This window comes from Gymnoscopelus microlampas (genome assembly GCF_963454915.1).
Source record: "Gymnoscopelus microlampas genome assembly, chromosome: 5".
Classification (NCBI taxonomy): Eukaryota; Metazoa; Chordata; class Actinopteri; order Myctophiformes; family Myctophidae; genus Gymnoscopelus; species Gymnoscopelus microlampas.
The window spans coordinates 32,946,606-32,961,603 of NC_139942.1; the positions used below are offsets into that span (position 1 = coordinate 32,946,606).

Below are 14,998 nucleotides of genomic sequence, written 5' to 3' on the forward strand. Positions count from 1 at the left end.
TTTTTTTTTTTTTTACCAAAACACTTTTTGAAGGGTATGCAACTCGATGGTCCAACCCGGACTTGGACCTCTTCACTTCCGGTTTGAAAAGTGCCCAAAATGATCTGAAATTTCGCCTACCCCCCCTAAATTTGGGTATGCGAACACAACCGTCACAACAGGAAGTGGATACATCACTTCCGGTTTGGAAAAGTGCCCGAAATGCTCCGAAACTTCGCCTACCCCCACTAAATGGGGGACTGCAAACAATAGTACAATGGCCACTTTCTGCGTCAGACCTTCAGAAGTGGGCGAAACAAGCACTCAAACCCATTTAAGTAATTGTTTAGATATTTTTAAAAATTATTACATTTTTTTCAAACGTTGTTTTAGATGCTCATTTTTACCTTCAATTTTTCTGTTTTTTAATTTTCCTTTTTTGACTTTCGGTTTATTTTTTATTAATTTTTGAAACATTATTTTGCTGTTTTTTTTCTTTACTTTTTTGGCCGCCCGAGGGGATCAAAATGCTACTCCTCCCACACGGTTGACACGGCCCCGCCAATGTATACATCAAAACGTGCGGGACGACCGGCCCACTTACCGCATTACTTTTTACACCGTTTCGCGGTACCGCGGCGACAAAACCCCCAGCCAACGCAGGCACACTTAAATTTTCGTAGGAAATTTGTTTCTAGTTATTATTTTGAGTTCAGTGACTTTTCAAGATATTCTAATTGGCCCCAGTGGGAATTTAAAGGGGGGGGGGGGGGGGGGTAAAAAAAAAAAAACCTTTATGTTCACAACTCATTCACATCCTCCCTTAATTTTGACAGTATTATTGTAATCTGAGCAGATCACATTGTTGTATTTTTTAACAGGATATCAATGTTTGATCATAAGGAGCGATGACTTCATCCTGTCGTCATTGATGCTCTTCACTGCCTTCACATGACAGATGGACCCTCTAATCACATTTTCAGCTTCAGAATTAAATTCATCAAACTGAAACACACAGCAAAATCCTGGGTTCTATTTTTAGCTCTGAACGAGTACAAAACTCGACCCATTTCCAACACTTTCAGGGCTAAATTAACACTCGGGGTTTTGTGGCGCATGCTATTTGACCCAAATATATAAAGCACATTTTGAATTGTTCATGAACGCCAATGCTTCTTCTAAATTAGGCACATGCTCAATAATACATAATCTTCCTAAGCCTAATAAGATCACAAAGTCATGGGGAATTAGAATTTGTTTCAAGTATTAGTTTCAATTGATTTGATACTGTATTATTTATTGATGCTTCTGCATAATGCAGATAGGCTTGTTATCTATAAATCCTCGCCATTCTAAATCCACAGAGTGGGTGTTGTGTGACCCAACTAGGAACTTGTGGCTTGCCAACGTGTTTGGAATCGCGGCATATCTTGCACCGATCCCTCGCCGCCTATGAGTGGAGCTAAACATTAACTAATGGGTGAAGAAGGGGATGGATGATGTCATTGCTATTGTACAAGTCAACAAAGTCAGTGAGAGTACCACACCCACTGAGTCATTCAATATCAAATTCATAGACTGAACTACTAGCAGTAGTGTAAATGAATGAGAGCAGTTTATCCTTCCACTATGATTCCTAGTTATTGTTACTATCCACAGAACAGGGTTAATGTGTCAAAAAGGCATGGCACAGATCTTCATACAACTTTAAGAAAAAACATAACTGCATCAAAAAACATTGTGTAATACCAAAGTAACACACATGGAAGTCTTGTGTAAACAGTAGTTGAGCTGCAATACACATTAAGCTGATCATATAGCCGTGCTATAACACTGCGATTTTATAAGCAAAATGTTCCATATCAGGCCTACTATATCTTCTGTTGAAAAATCAATTTGCAGTCAGAATGTCATTTTTACAACTGCAATTACAGCGTGTTATGAGATTGAGACACAGATCGCCATTACCACCTCCTGCCGTACATTACCACTAATGAAAACAAACCATAATGGTTTCCGCTGCATGGGTACGGCTACAGTTGGTATAACCGCTCAATCTGTGACTTTTTTTCCACTCTCAGGTCCTGAGAAATGGCTTTCTGGTTGGTCTTGATGAATAATACATTTCTTTGTTGTCACTCATGCACGCTGAGATAAGCCCAGGCAATCTGTTTTCGCTCCTCCCAATCACACCCTTTTGCTGACTTTCCGTGAATCAGCATCAGTCTGTCTCATCAACCTTAAGGTTCCCACAAGCTCCAGCTACACCCGAGTGAACAGTCAGCATAAAGTATACATTTGCAACACTAAGGCACTTTGGTCTTCCACTGTAACGTGGGAGTTGTACGAACATCTTTAAACATGTGATGTGCCTACTCTAGGCAAGTCATTTGAAATGAAGCACAGAGCAGTCAGTGCTAAATAAAACTAAGGCGAGTGCACAGGCACTTCAGCATACGCAATGACACCTAATCAAATAGCTACAGTAAATAGAAAAGTGGAATAAAATGTTCCACTCAACCTGAGATAAGCCAATATTTATACCTAAAAAAAAAACTTGTACGCCTTTGAAGTGGCATTACAAATACGCTAACTCTTATCCTGTAAAACGAAGCACAAAGCAATTGTCAAGAACACAAAATATAACACAATTTACATACATATCTACAGTGCATAATAATCAAGTTCATAATTTCCAGTGCAAAAAGGCCTCAAGTACTGTGTACAAGCAGAACAGTGTACTAACACTTCAGGCCTTGATATACTTTGTTGTGTGCACGGAAAATAGCTGACCTACAAGCTCACAACGCATCGCAGCACGACGCATTGTGAGCTTGCAGATGGGCTATTTTCGGTGCGCGACACCGGCACACAACTACGTACAAGTCCGGCTTTACAAGACCCTGTTCATATGATTGTCTCCTTGTTGTCCAGTATCCTACCGCGTAGCAAGAGTCCACTATTCCATTCTACGCACGACCCTGTGCATCCTGTGCAATTAAAATAAACACCCGCCTCGGGTTACCATTGTTCATTTCTTAGTGCAGACCTCTGCCAGAGTTTTGAACTTTGGCCCGAGCGTGTCCAGGAAGCTGAGGTCATCGCTGTTGCCTTGGTCACTGCAGCAGCCCACAGAGCCGGCCGGGGAGCCCACCCCCTCAAAACCGTACGAGTGGAGGATGTCATCCGCGAAGCGCCCCTCCTCCTCTGTCCCCAGATAGGCCAACTTCTAAAAGACAAAGCAGACGGGAGAGGAAATGTGTTATTATAGCCCTTGTGGATTAAACCGGGGTAGCTGGCCGATAGGAGGAGGAGATATTACACCATGTGATATTATGGAATTGCTCAGGATATGACCGGCGGATATTACTCGGCCAACACAGACAAACATTCCACCGACAAGTTGAGAAATAATAACTTACAGAGAGAGAGGAGCCCGTGATGGTTCAGCCAATAAGAGATTACATTACACATGAGAGTTGCCTTTGGTTTTTCAGATAGGAGCGTTATTAAACCTCACAGAGCGAAAGGTTTGCTCATCGAGATGCGTTTTTTACAACACACTAGTGCTCCCTGCTCTCATACAATGCGGTGACTTCCACTATAGACCTCACCCAGGTCACGTGTATTAATTTCCACATTGGTCATTCCGGCGCCTGCTGCTGTATGCTGGACGAGTGCCCGGGCAACTCAAAATGTTAAAAAATATTAATTCAAAACAAAATTACCTGCTCTACGAAGCGGCCATTTGTTTGCCAGGTGTGATGAGCTGTGGCGTTATCGAAGAGGTGTCCATTCCCGAAAGCCACGTTGGTGTTCGCAAACTGACTGCTCCACTGCTGTCCAGAACCAAACTGTCCGGTACCAAACTGTCCCGTTCCAAACTGTCCGGTACCAAACTGTCCAGTACCAAACTGTCCGGTACCAAACTGTCCGGTACCAAACTGTCCGGTACCAAACTGTCCCATGTCCTGCTGGCTAGAGGTGTATTCGTTCCCCCTGTCCGTCATCAGAAGCCCACTGGTTTGATTGCCCTTAACGCTGAGGCCACCGACTGTGCTGGAACTCTTGTTCCCCACCCACTGTGCGTCAAGCAAGGAACCCTTCACTGGTTCTTCAATGAGGGTAACAGTGGGTATGATGAGCTTTGTATCCTAAAAGGACATACAGATATATACAATCAAATCAAATGCCCAAATTAACCGATTAAGCCCTATAACGACCTATAAAGCCCTATAAAGACTATAACGACATGCCAAAAATAGGGACGCTGTGGTTAACCAAGTAGAAAAGTGACGACACTGCGGCCCATCTGATGCATTCATTATTGCATGTACACACTGCATACATTACTTCATATATACACCTATTGTACAGTATACCACTGAAACCCCATCTGACGCATTCATTATTACATGTATACACCTACCACTGCATCCCCAGGGGCCTCCGTGTTGGATTTCAGCAACACACCACCGCTGTCTCCCAGATCCTCGAAATCCTTTGCCTGAGGCTTTGTCACGCAGAAGGATGCACAGCATATACCTGAGGAAGACAAGTACACCTCAGCTTTAGAATGAGTTCAGCTGAAGTAGGTTATACTTCCCCGGTAAACAGCGGTTGCGTGCGTGTGCTCGCGCGCGTGTGTGTGTGTGTGTGTGTGTGTGTGTGTGTGTGTGTGTGTGTGTGTGTGTGTGCGTGCGTGCGTGCGTGCGTGCGTGCGTGCGTGCGTGCGTGCGTGCGTGCGTGCGTGCGTGCGTGCGTGCGTGTGTGTGTGTGTGTGTGTATGCGCGCGAGGCATTACAAGAGCAAGATCAATGCATGTTACATCATTCCGCCTGCTATGCAGAACAATCCCAATACATGCTTCCGTTGCTCTGCATAACTCTGTGACAACGAGAAAACCTAACTTAACCCTTTAAGACCGGGAACGCATCTGTGTCATTTTTAGATGTCTTTGGCTATTCAAAAATAGCAGATAAACAAGCTCATAGCGCGCCACCGAGTGCCGCGCTATGAGCTTGTAGATCTGCTTTTTTTCTTTTTATCGTGAACATTTGTGCAAATCTTTGAATATATATATATTTTTTCTTTAAAGCGAACATTTGTAACTCAAATCTTTGCTTCTGAGGGATTCTACACATGTCTTCTAAATTCGAACAGTTTTTTGAAAAAACTCACGTCGCTGTAATCAGTGGTTCTCAAAGATTTTCATCTCAAGGACCCCCAAAATGATATGTATTTGGCCGCGGACCCCCATCTCAAAATGTGTTGTTCCAGGGACCCCACCAGAAGCAAAGATTTGAGTTAAAAATGATCGCTTTAAAAAACATATATATTCAAAGATTTGCATACATTTTCAAGAAAAAAATCTTGAAAATGTATGCAAAAAAAAAACTAGCAGATCTACAAGCTCATAGCGCGGCACTCGGCCGTGCTATGAGCTTGTATATCTGCTATTTTTGAATAGCCAAAGTGTAAAATAATGGTTAAAGTGGTTACACAGATGCGTCTTAATGGGTTAATATAAAAAACGTCCAACCTTAGAGCACTGTGCGAATGTACACATTCGCCTATGTCTTTTATTCATGCTGGATGTAACTATACGGTACAATAAATATGCAGTAGCATTATAGAAGTGCAGTAGTTGGGGGACTCACAGAACAGCAAAAGCAGGGCCAAACCCAGCAGCATGGCGAGGACGCCCCACACCCCGAATGCTGTGGACCTCTCTTTGTCCAAGCAGGCGCCCTTCCAACACTGGCAGATCCTCACTGTCGCCATCTGTGTCCTACCACTGCCCTGGAGATCTTTCACCGTCACAGGAACGCTGTATCTCCCCGTGGGGAGTTCTATGGTCTGCTGCAACGTAGCCGCCGTGTCTGAGAAGGAAAACACAAGGTTTTATTTCAAAATGAGACGTAAAGCTGGAAAGAAAGTGACTAAATTAAAGCTAAATATTGGTGTCCTGTAGTCTCTTTGAGAAAAGTCAACTTTGAAAAATGTGAGACATAAGGAGGACAGTACACCTATCACACACTGAATCCTGCTGATGTCATTTAGGCAGTGGTGGAAAAAGTAACCAAATGTTTTACTTAAGTAAAATTATCAGTACTGCAATGTATAAGTACTCTGTTACAAGTAAAAGTACCGAATTAAAAATGTACTTGCGTAAAAAAGTACAACAGTATTGGCATCAAAATAAAAGTACTAAAATGTTTGAAAATAGCAGATCTACAAGCTCACAACGCGTCGCGATGCGACGCGTTGTGAGCTTGTAGATCGGCTATTTTCAAATAGCCTAGGTAATAAGGCTAAAGTGGTTAATGTATGTTTTATAATGTAATAATTAATATCTGCAAAGTAACAAGTAACTAATGTTTTCAAATAATTGTAGTGGAGTAAAAGTACAATATTTGCCTCTGAGATGTAGTGGAGTAGAAGTAAAAGTACGGACAATTGGAAATACCCCAATAAAGTAAAAGTACCTCAAAATTGTACTTAAGTACTGTACTTAGTTATTTTCCACCACTGCATTTAGGTAATGGTGGAACACTTCAATGCTGAAGTTAATATTCCAGAGGAGATGAGTCTATCTGTTCATTAAGAAGATGCCAACGAAACCGACTGTCAACCCAGTTTATCGTCCCATTTAAAATGCATGCATTTACATAAGAAGATGCGATGGGCAAGGAAAGCAATCTCAACATAACCACCTACCATTCAACTTATTCACAGTCCACTTGTCATCGTGCCCCTCCGCCAAGTCGAAGCTGAACGGGCCAGCGAAGGGAGACTGGTCTTTGTCCACGGCCACGACCGGCACAGAGCCCAGTGCACCCGCCTTCTCGCACACCAAAAGCTCCGTGGTGGGAAGTTCTGGCACGTGATCATTGGCATCCTCCACCTGAATAATAACCGTTCCTGTGCCCGTCTTAGAGCCTGAAATTACATAAAGACACGTTTGGTAAGATTAGTCATCAATGCGAGTTAGAACTGGTTGATTTAGCCCATTGATACCTGGAACGCATCTGTGTCACTTTAGATGTCTTTGGCTATTCAAAAATAGCAGATATACAAGCTCATAGCGCGGCACCGAGTGCCGCGCTATGAGCTTGTAGATCTGCTATTTTTGAAAAACAGTGAAAAAATTGTTTTAATATTTTTTTCCGTTTTTTTTTTAGGATTTAGATTTTTTTTAGACGCGGCCTCAGGTCTTAATGGGTTAAAGCAGTGCTTCCCAAACGGTGAGTCATGAGAGAAGTCCAGGTGTGCACTCAGTCATTTCCCAAAACAGACTCTAAACAATGTTTTACCACTTTCAACCAGGCTGAACATTTTAAATCGAATTTATTGTATTTATTTATTTTCCCATAAATAAATAAAATAATGAAAATAGTCGATCTACAAGCTCACATTGCAAAGTAAACTCACAATACATTGCATCGCAACGCTTTGTGGGCTCATAGATGTACTATTTTGAAAACCACTGATCCCACTGAGGCCAGCTGGCTTGACTGACAGATTTTATGACATCACTTTGGCATTCACTGCTGTCTAAACAGAATGCACCAGACCAAATGTAGGATAGGAGCCAGACATTAGGCAACAACACACCAAAACATTCATGAGTAAACCAGACGTGTTGCTCTAAAGGTGAAAAACCACACCTCATGCTCTCTGTCATGAACCAGTGAGAGTGGAAGGACAAGGGTGGAGCTGGGTTTGGCAGCTGAGACCAAATCACCAAAAAGACAGTAGGTTTAGGCCATAGACACTCTCATCATACCGATTTAATTATTGGTATAATTATTATATTATGATGGACAAAGGGATCATGTTTGTGGTTTCTCCCCAACCCCAACGTATTAACCCATTGAGACCTGAAGCCGATTCTACATGTCTCCTAAATCTCAACAGTATTCTGAAAAACATATGTTTCTATATCAGTGCTGCTCAATCTTTTTCATGTCAAGGACCCCCAAAATATATATGTATTTGGCCGCGGACCCCCATCAAAATATGTTGTTCCAAGGATCCCCAGAAGCAAAGATTTGAGTTAAAAATGTTCGCTTTAAAAATATAAATATTCAAAGATTTGCACACATTTTCACGATTTTTCAAAAATAGCAGATCTACAAGCTCGTAGCGCGGCACTCGGTGCCGCGCTATGAGCTTGTAGATCTGCTATTTTTGAATAGCCCAAAGTGTAAAATAACGCTTTTTAGCTCAAATCTAAAAATGACACAGTTCCAGGTCTTAATGGGTTAACTGGTGATGCTGTGCCAAGAACATTGCGTAAACAAACAGGGACTTTGCTGGAGGTTATACTTATCTGAACACGCTTCTTGCCTGTTAAGTTAAAGGGTAACAGTTTGGAAAGCACTGCACAATGCACTGACTTATATCATGGGAAATGACTTACTGCTGTCCACAGCCTTCATGGTGATGTTGTAAATGCCATCCTGGACAAAGTGGGACTCTCTGTCAATCGTGTTTGCTACCTTCAGCTGTCCTGAATTTGCATCTACATTAATCCACGATGCTGGGTCTGTCACCTTGTAATACCTGAGAGGAGAGAGACAAAGAATCCATGGTATCATTCTTCTCATCGGTGGTGAAATTCTGCCCTCCAGTGCTTGTGTGAAGTAAAAACAAAAGTATCTTTTTTTTGTCTTGCAAAGAGCTACAACTCCATCTTGTGTTGAAATATGTATCATCACTGTTGGGCAGAAAACGTGTACTGTTTCTCTATATTTCATATTTCTATGTTTTTTCATGCATACATTCTTCATGTGACAGTGTCATGCAAAAATAAGGAAAATAGCCTATCTTGTCTGAGCTTTCTATTATATGTAGAACGCTGTGAGCTTGTATTATTTAATAATTAATCATTATTGTATTACATTTTGGGGAAAATGTTCACCTGCAGGTCCAAAAGAGGGATGCCAGGTTAAAAGTGGGTACGTCTGTCAGTGGGTTTTTTATAAATATTGAATCAATTAAAAGTATTAAAAAAGAGCTCAATAATAAACATTGGATGTATTGGAACACAGGTTCTACTTTTCTGTTTCCTGAAAAGTGACGATTTTGGACACACAAAGATTCAGCAACAACATAGTAATGTTAAAGCCTTCACCATAGAACGCAAAATGAGACTGCATTACTACAAAGCAAGTCAACAGCAGTGTTGATTTTGTCAGCAAATTTTGATTTAGTTTTAGTCATAGTCTTTTGAATACAATTCCATTTAGTTTTAGTCATATTTTAGTCATCTGAAATGTTTTAGTTTTTGTCTAGTTTTAGTCGACTAAATATCATAAAATTATAGTCGACTAAATCTACAGTTGATTTAGTCGACTAAAATGTATTTTGTCGGTGCCTTGATGGCGTCGTAATGGGCTGATTTTACACTTGGTTGCATACTGAAAATAGCAGATCTACAAGCTCACAACGCGTCGCGCTGCGACGCGTTGTGAGCTTGTAGATCTGCTATTTTCAGCATGCAACACCCGAGTGCAACCTAATAAAATTACTTCCCTCACTAACATTTTAGTCTAGTTTTTATTTGTTGACGAAATTGTCAATATATTTAGTCTTAGTTTTAATCATCAAAGCTTAGTTTTATTTCGTTTTTATTTAGTTTTCGTCAGTGAAAAAAGTTAGTCGACGAACATTTTTCGTCATAGTTTTAGTCGACGAAATCAACACTGGTCAACAGGGTGATAGTAATGCTTACTTGATTCCCGCGCTACTCTCGGTCTCAGGATCCACAGCTGTGTATGTTCCTATCAGAGTGCCATTTGCTGTGTTCTCCTGGACAATGAAGCGCACAGTGGGAGCGCTGAATTGTGGGCCCTCGTCCACGTCGGTCACAGACACATCCACAGGTATGGAGGCCCACGAGGCCGTGGCACCGCTCAGTTCAGCTTCGTTACGCGCCATGATCTCCAGTTTGAGGTTTTTGGCCTTCTCGTAGTCTACGGGCTGGGGAAACACGTAGGCAGTGTTGAAAATAACAAACCGTATGTCACTGTGTAGTCTGTATTTTTTTTAGGTATTCCATTAGCAGTAAGTTCAGTGCCATCATAGGCTCAATTTCTTTAATTAAAAACAAGCCAAAAAGGAGAAATTTCAAATAGACAGTAATATAATGTTACCTTTGTTGTGTAAAGGAGTCCTTCATTAGTTTTGGGGTCTCTCTCAATTCTGAAAATACCATCTTGGTTTCCCTTAGTGATCACAAACTGAGAATTCCAGTTCGGCGTGTTTATTAAATCCTTGTCTTCAACCGGAATCCGAAGGATCAGACCTGGATTTTGGTTCTCCTTGATATTCACATCATACTGGTGGTAAAGGCAAAGAAAATGTTGAGAGAGTGGGTTATTTATGTGAAATGAGCACTCACAAGGGAGCTGTAATGCCCGATTTATACTCAGTTGTGCACAGTGTTGCGCACAGGGAGAAAAGTGCAGATCTACACGCTCTCAGCACGTAGCGCTGTGACACGCTGTGAACTTGTAGATCTGCTATTTGCAGACGCCATTGCGCAACTAAGTATGAATCACCACGTCGGGAAAGAATGGCACAGTGTGTAACAGGAATCCTTCACAGTGGTTTTGACTCAGCTATTCCTAAAAACAACAAGTGAACACTTACAGATGTCTTTGTGAACGTGGGAGGATTGTCGTTGATGTCTCTCAGCGTAATGGTGGCCGTGGCCGTGTTGGACAGGCCTCTCGAGTCACCGTCCATGTCCTTGATCTCAACCGTGGCAAAATGCTTGTCTTGCACCTGAAGCAAAAATCATAAGAATAACTTTCCATACAGCGCAAGTGCATTATACTGTAACAATGAGAATTGTGACGAGTAATGAGAAATTATTCCAAACAAATGGACACAGATAGACAGCATGCCTTGCCATTGCTCACCAACAAATTCATCTTAACCCATTAAGACCTGAGGCCGATTCTACAAATGTCTTCTAAATCCAAAGAGTTTTCTGAAAAACGTATGTTGTTATATGAGTGTTTTTCAAACTTTTTCACGTCAAGGACCCCCAATATAATATGTATTTGGCCATGGACCCCCAACTCAGAAGCAAAGATTTGAGTAAAACATCTTCGCGATTTTTCAAAAATAGCAGATCTACAAGCTCATAGTGTGGGCACTATGAGCTTGTAGATCTGCTATTTGGTTAAAGTGGTTAAAATCTAAAATGACACCGATTCTTTCCCGGTTTTAATGGGTTAAGGCCTCAAACATTGCTGTTGGATGCCGTCACTCGTGGAAAATAACTGATTGTCAACACACCGGTCACGACTGTCAACACCGCTGTGTGACAACTGAAGTCACGTGTCGTCATATATTACCGAGGAAACCACAGAAGCAATGAGCATAGACCCTCCTCACCTCTCTGTCCAGTTGGTTGGTTAATGTGCTGATGACACCCGTCACTGGGTCGATGGCAAACAGGTCTCGTCCAGACAGGATTGAATACCTGATCTTAACATTGATTGTTTTTTCCTCATCTCTGTCAGTAGCATTCACTTTCCCCACCGGTGTGTCTATATAGTGTATAACAATATTTGGGTTACCCTGTAATCCATATTGATAGCCTTATGGCATATACTGTGTACAGTATATACAGGCAATATACAGTTTGTGTTTCTCACCTGCTTTGCTCTGCTCCGGCACTGTGAACTGGAGTGGGCCTGTGAATGTTGGCTTGTTGTCATTCTTATCGAATACGACCACAGTCAACTTCAAAGGCTCGTCTCTCTCTTGGTGGGTCTCTTTGTCATAAACGTGAGCTGTAAACTGCAAAGAGAAGACTATCTTTAGCTGGTGGTTGTGTTGCGTGTGCGTGTGCGTGTGCGTGTGCGTGTGCGTGTGCGTGTGGTATCATGACAGCAGTGGTGTAAAGTAACTGTACTTATATACAATTTTGAGGTATTTTTTACTTTACTTTAGTATTTCCAATTTTCAGTACTATTACTTCTACTCCACTACATCTCAGAGGCAAATGTTGTACTTCCACTACAACTATTTGAAAACTTTAGTTACTAATTAGTTTGCAAATATAAATTCTCATAAAACAATCATAAAACATACATTAATCCCTTTAGCCCTATTGTATACTTAGGCCTTTTGAAAATAGGCGATCTACAAGCTCACAACGCGTCGCATCGCGACGCGTTGTGAGCTTGTAGATCTGCTATTTTCAAACATTTTAGCACTTTTACTTTTGTTACATTTTGATACCAATACTTTTGTACTTTTACTCAAGTCAATTTTGAATTCCGGACTTTTACTTGTAACAGAGTACTACATTGACACTTTTACTTAAGTAAAACATTTGAGTACTTTTTCCATCACCGCATGACAGCTTTATTTAGATGTTCTACACACATTGCACCTTTCAGTAATGATGATCAATAGCTGTGTGGTACACCTGTAGACCTGTGATCAGTCTTATATCAGTACGGTGGTCTTCTCCTCACCTCATACATGGAGTACTCCTCGCGGTCGACGGCTCTGTGCACCGACAGCATCCCCGAAAACTTCTCCACACTGAACAGACCCACCGGGTGCTCGGTAACGCCAGGTCCGCTGATCGTGTAGTACACTTTGTGAGCTTGTTGGGCAGTTGATCCGATCTGTAAGCAGGATATACAAGGGGTTAACGTTCTGTGGGTGTGTGACACTATCCATCTGGGTTTAGAGACAAAGGCGATACCACTGCAGGACAGCAATAGGTAAATGTGTTAATTCCCAGACAAGTTGTAACTGAACTAATGTGCAGTGAGGAGCTCAAAGTGGCTATACTGTACATACATAGAAACCAAACAGTCAAGGCGTGTCTGGGTGTGTGTGTGCGTCCGTTTTTGTGAGAAATATACAGTAAAAGTAAACATGGTGGAAGACAGCATGCAAGTCTTCATTCACATTTTTAAAAAAAAGAATATTTGACAAACATACAGTATAATAGGCCTACTGTATTGTTTTGAAAGAAATGTCATGTAATACTTATTTATTGTGTAATATTGGCTTACCCTGTCTATTTGCTTTGGAAATGGCCCGCCGTCGTTTTCATATATTTCAAAAGGTGGAACACCCCAACGTCTTTTGGACCTCTTCAGGGACGCCTGCTCGGGCACATATTATAATCATATTATTAGAGTATTTATTGACATGGAATAGGATTTTTTGGGTTTTATGCCTATAATACAACCCCTTGAATCTCTCACCTCTCTTTTCAGGATGTTTCTGTGAACGAGGTGAATGACCATTTGACCTTTGTTCCCGCTGGGGTCCTGGGCCCACACTGAAAAGGTCTGGCCCTTATTTGGCACTGTGGTTGTTGTCACTACGGCGCCATCACTCCTCAACGTGAAGGCTGGGTCACTGGACGTGAAGATCTCACAGTGGTGGTCATGAAGATCAACTAAAGAGGGGAGAAATGGACTTAGAATGCTGCCATGTTATGTGCTTCACATCATCTTATTTGTATCACTGTGTCTATCTCATTAAGGTATTTGCTAAGGCCTACTTAATATTCCACAGAAGAACCTCAAGCTATGTTATTAATGTGCTGGTGTGTAGTCAGTTTATATTGTGCTGGTGAGATAATAGAAAATAAAGAAGTATAGGCTTATTATTAGCATATAGGCGCATTGAATGGCTACCCATAATGCATATTAAGCAGCTTAAAAACAGTGAGTGGTATAAATTAAACATACCTTTTGAAATAAGAAAATGTGCTGGTATTGACTGTGGCACTGATACATGTATGGAGCTGGAGAGAAAGCAAGACTCTGCACCAGACATCTGTAGAAAACCAACAAATGACAACAACATTAGTAGTGCAGGGAGGTGGGACGTGAGTGACCTCTGGCCCTGACCCCCCAAAATAATCATATTTGAACTGGGGACCCCCCCACCCTGACAAGCAATTGGAATCGTAGGCGTTGAGGCATTACATTTAGTTTGACTCTGTTCCACAGATAAATATTGTGAAAATAGCTGATCTACAAGCTCACAACGCCTCGGCTACTTTCACAATTTCTGCCTCTTTCTTATATTATTTGATAATTTGGCCAATGTTTGACCAGCTTTTATAGTAAGGCTTGGTCTTTTTTTCTTTTATTTATTTCTTTCTCTTCTAATCTTTTTTCTTTTCTTTTTTTTAGCCTATTAAAAAGGTCTTAAAAGTCTTTAAATTGTCACTTCACTGTCATCTGCAGCAGACCCTCCCAAAATCATGTGGGGACCCCCCTGGGGGTCCCGAGTCCCGACCCACAGGTTGAGCAGCATTGGGCTACCGTACCGTCTGCCCATTGTGTGCCCCAGCAACAGACCATACCGATACCGAAGTAAAAGTAGGTGGAATGAAACTATTTGCAAGTAGCTTTAACAAATGATGCTGTATAGCTTACAGTTCTTTGACAAACAGTAAAAATACAAAGTGCAAGTAGTATTACTTACCAATAACATGCAAATGTTGAAAATGAAATATCCCTTCATGTTGGTAAACGTCGTTGTGTAGAGTCTGCCTATTCCTTCCGTACGTAGTGAAGGATAAGATGTGAGCTGTGTGAGAATCACTGATCAGGTTTAGAATCGTACAGTAGAGTAATAATCGCCTCGTAGCTACTTTCACCCATAGACTGTAAAAAATAACTTTCACCACGCTATAAATCTACCCTCCAGTAGAACTCCAGTCTCCAGGGCAGGCAGTTCAGGTTGAAAGTGACGCCTATTAGTCAGTGTGCCCTAAAATCCGTGACGCACTCTGTTGTCTGACACCCCGACACACCTTGATGGCTCCACCCTGCACAGTGCACACGTTTTCATTACTGTAAAGAGTGTGCGCAGCAACTCACTCACACACGCACGCACGTACACACACACACGTCTTTGTTTCCTCTTTTACAGATCCATTTTACGATTAAGACTGATGCAAAACTCTGTGGCTACCAGCAGGGGGACACATCTCACCAGGACAGTCACATGAAGT

The 14,998-nt window shown here is 41.7% G+C and overlaps 1 protein-coding gene across 1 annotated transcript; it reads right to left on the reverse strand.

The window, feature by feature from the left end:
• Window positions 1–1,572: 1,572 nt before the first annotated feature.
• LOC311045249 (desmocollin 2-like protein) lies at window positions 1,573–14,718 on the reverse strand. Its single transcript, XM_084057048.1, has 16 exons — window positions 14,467–14,718; window positions 13,722–13,809; window positions 13,230–13,426; window positions 13,035–13,127; window positions 12,483–12,638; window positions 11,655–11,799; window positions 11,392–11,546; window positions 10,639–10,773; window positions 10,140–10,325; window positions 9,719–9,966; window positions 8,405–8,547; window positions 6,700–6,921; window positions 5,640–5,861; window positions 4,409–4,524; window positions 3,708–4,133; window positions 1,573–3,208 (listed from the first exon to the last, which is right to left on the reverse strand). The coding sequence occupies exons 1-16, from the start codon at window positions 14,503–14,505 to the stop codon at window positions 3,011–3,013; spliced, it is 2,769 nt and encodes a 922-aa protein (XP_083913174.1). The 5' UTR covers window positions 14,506–14,718; the 3' UTR covers window positions 1,573–3,010.
• Between the last annotated feature and the right edge of the window lie 280 nt (window positions 14,719–14,998).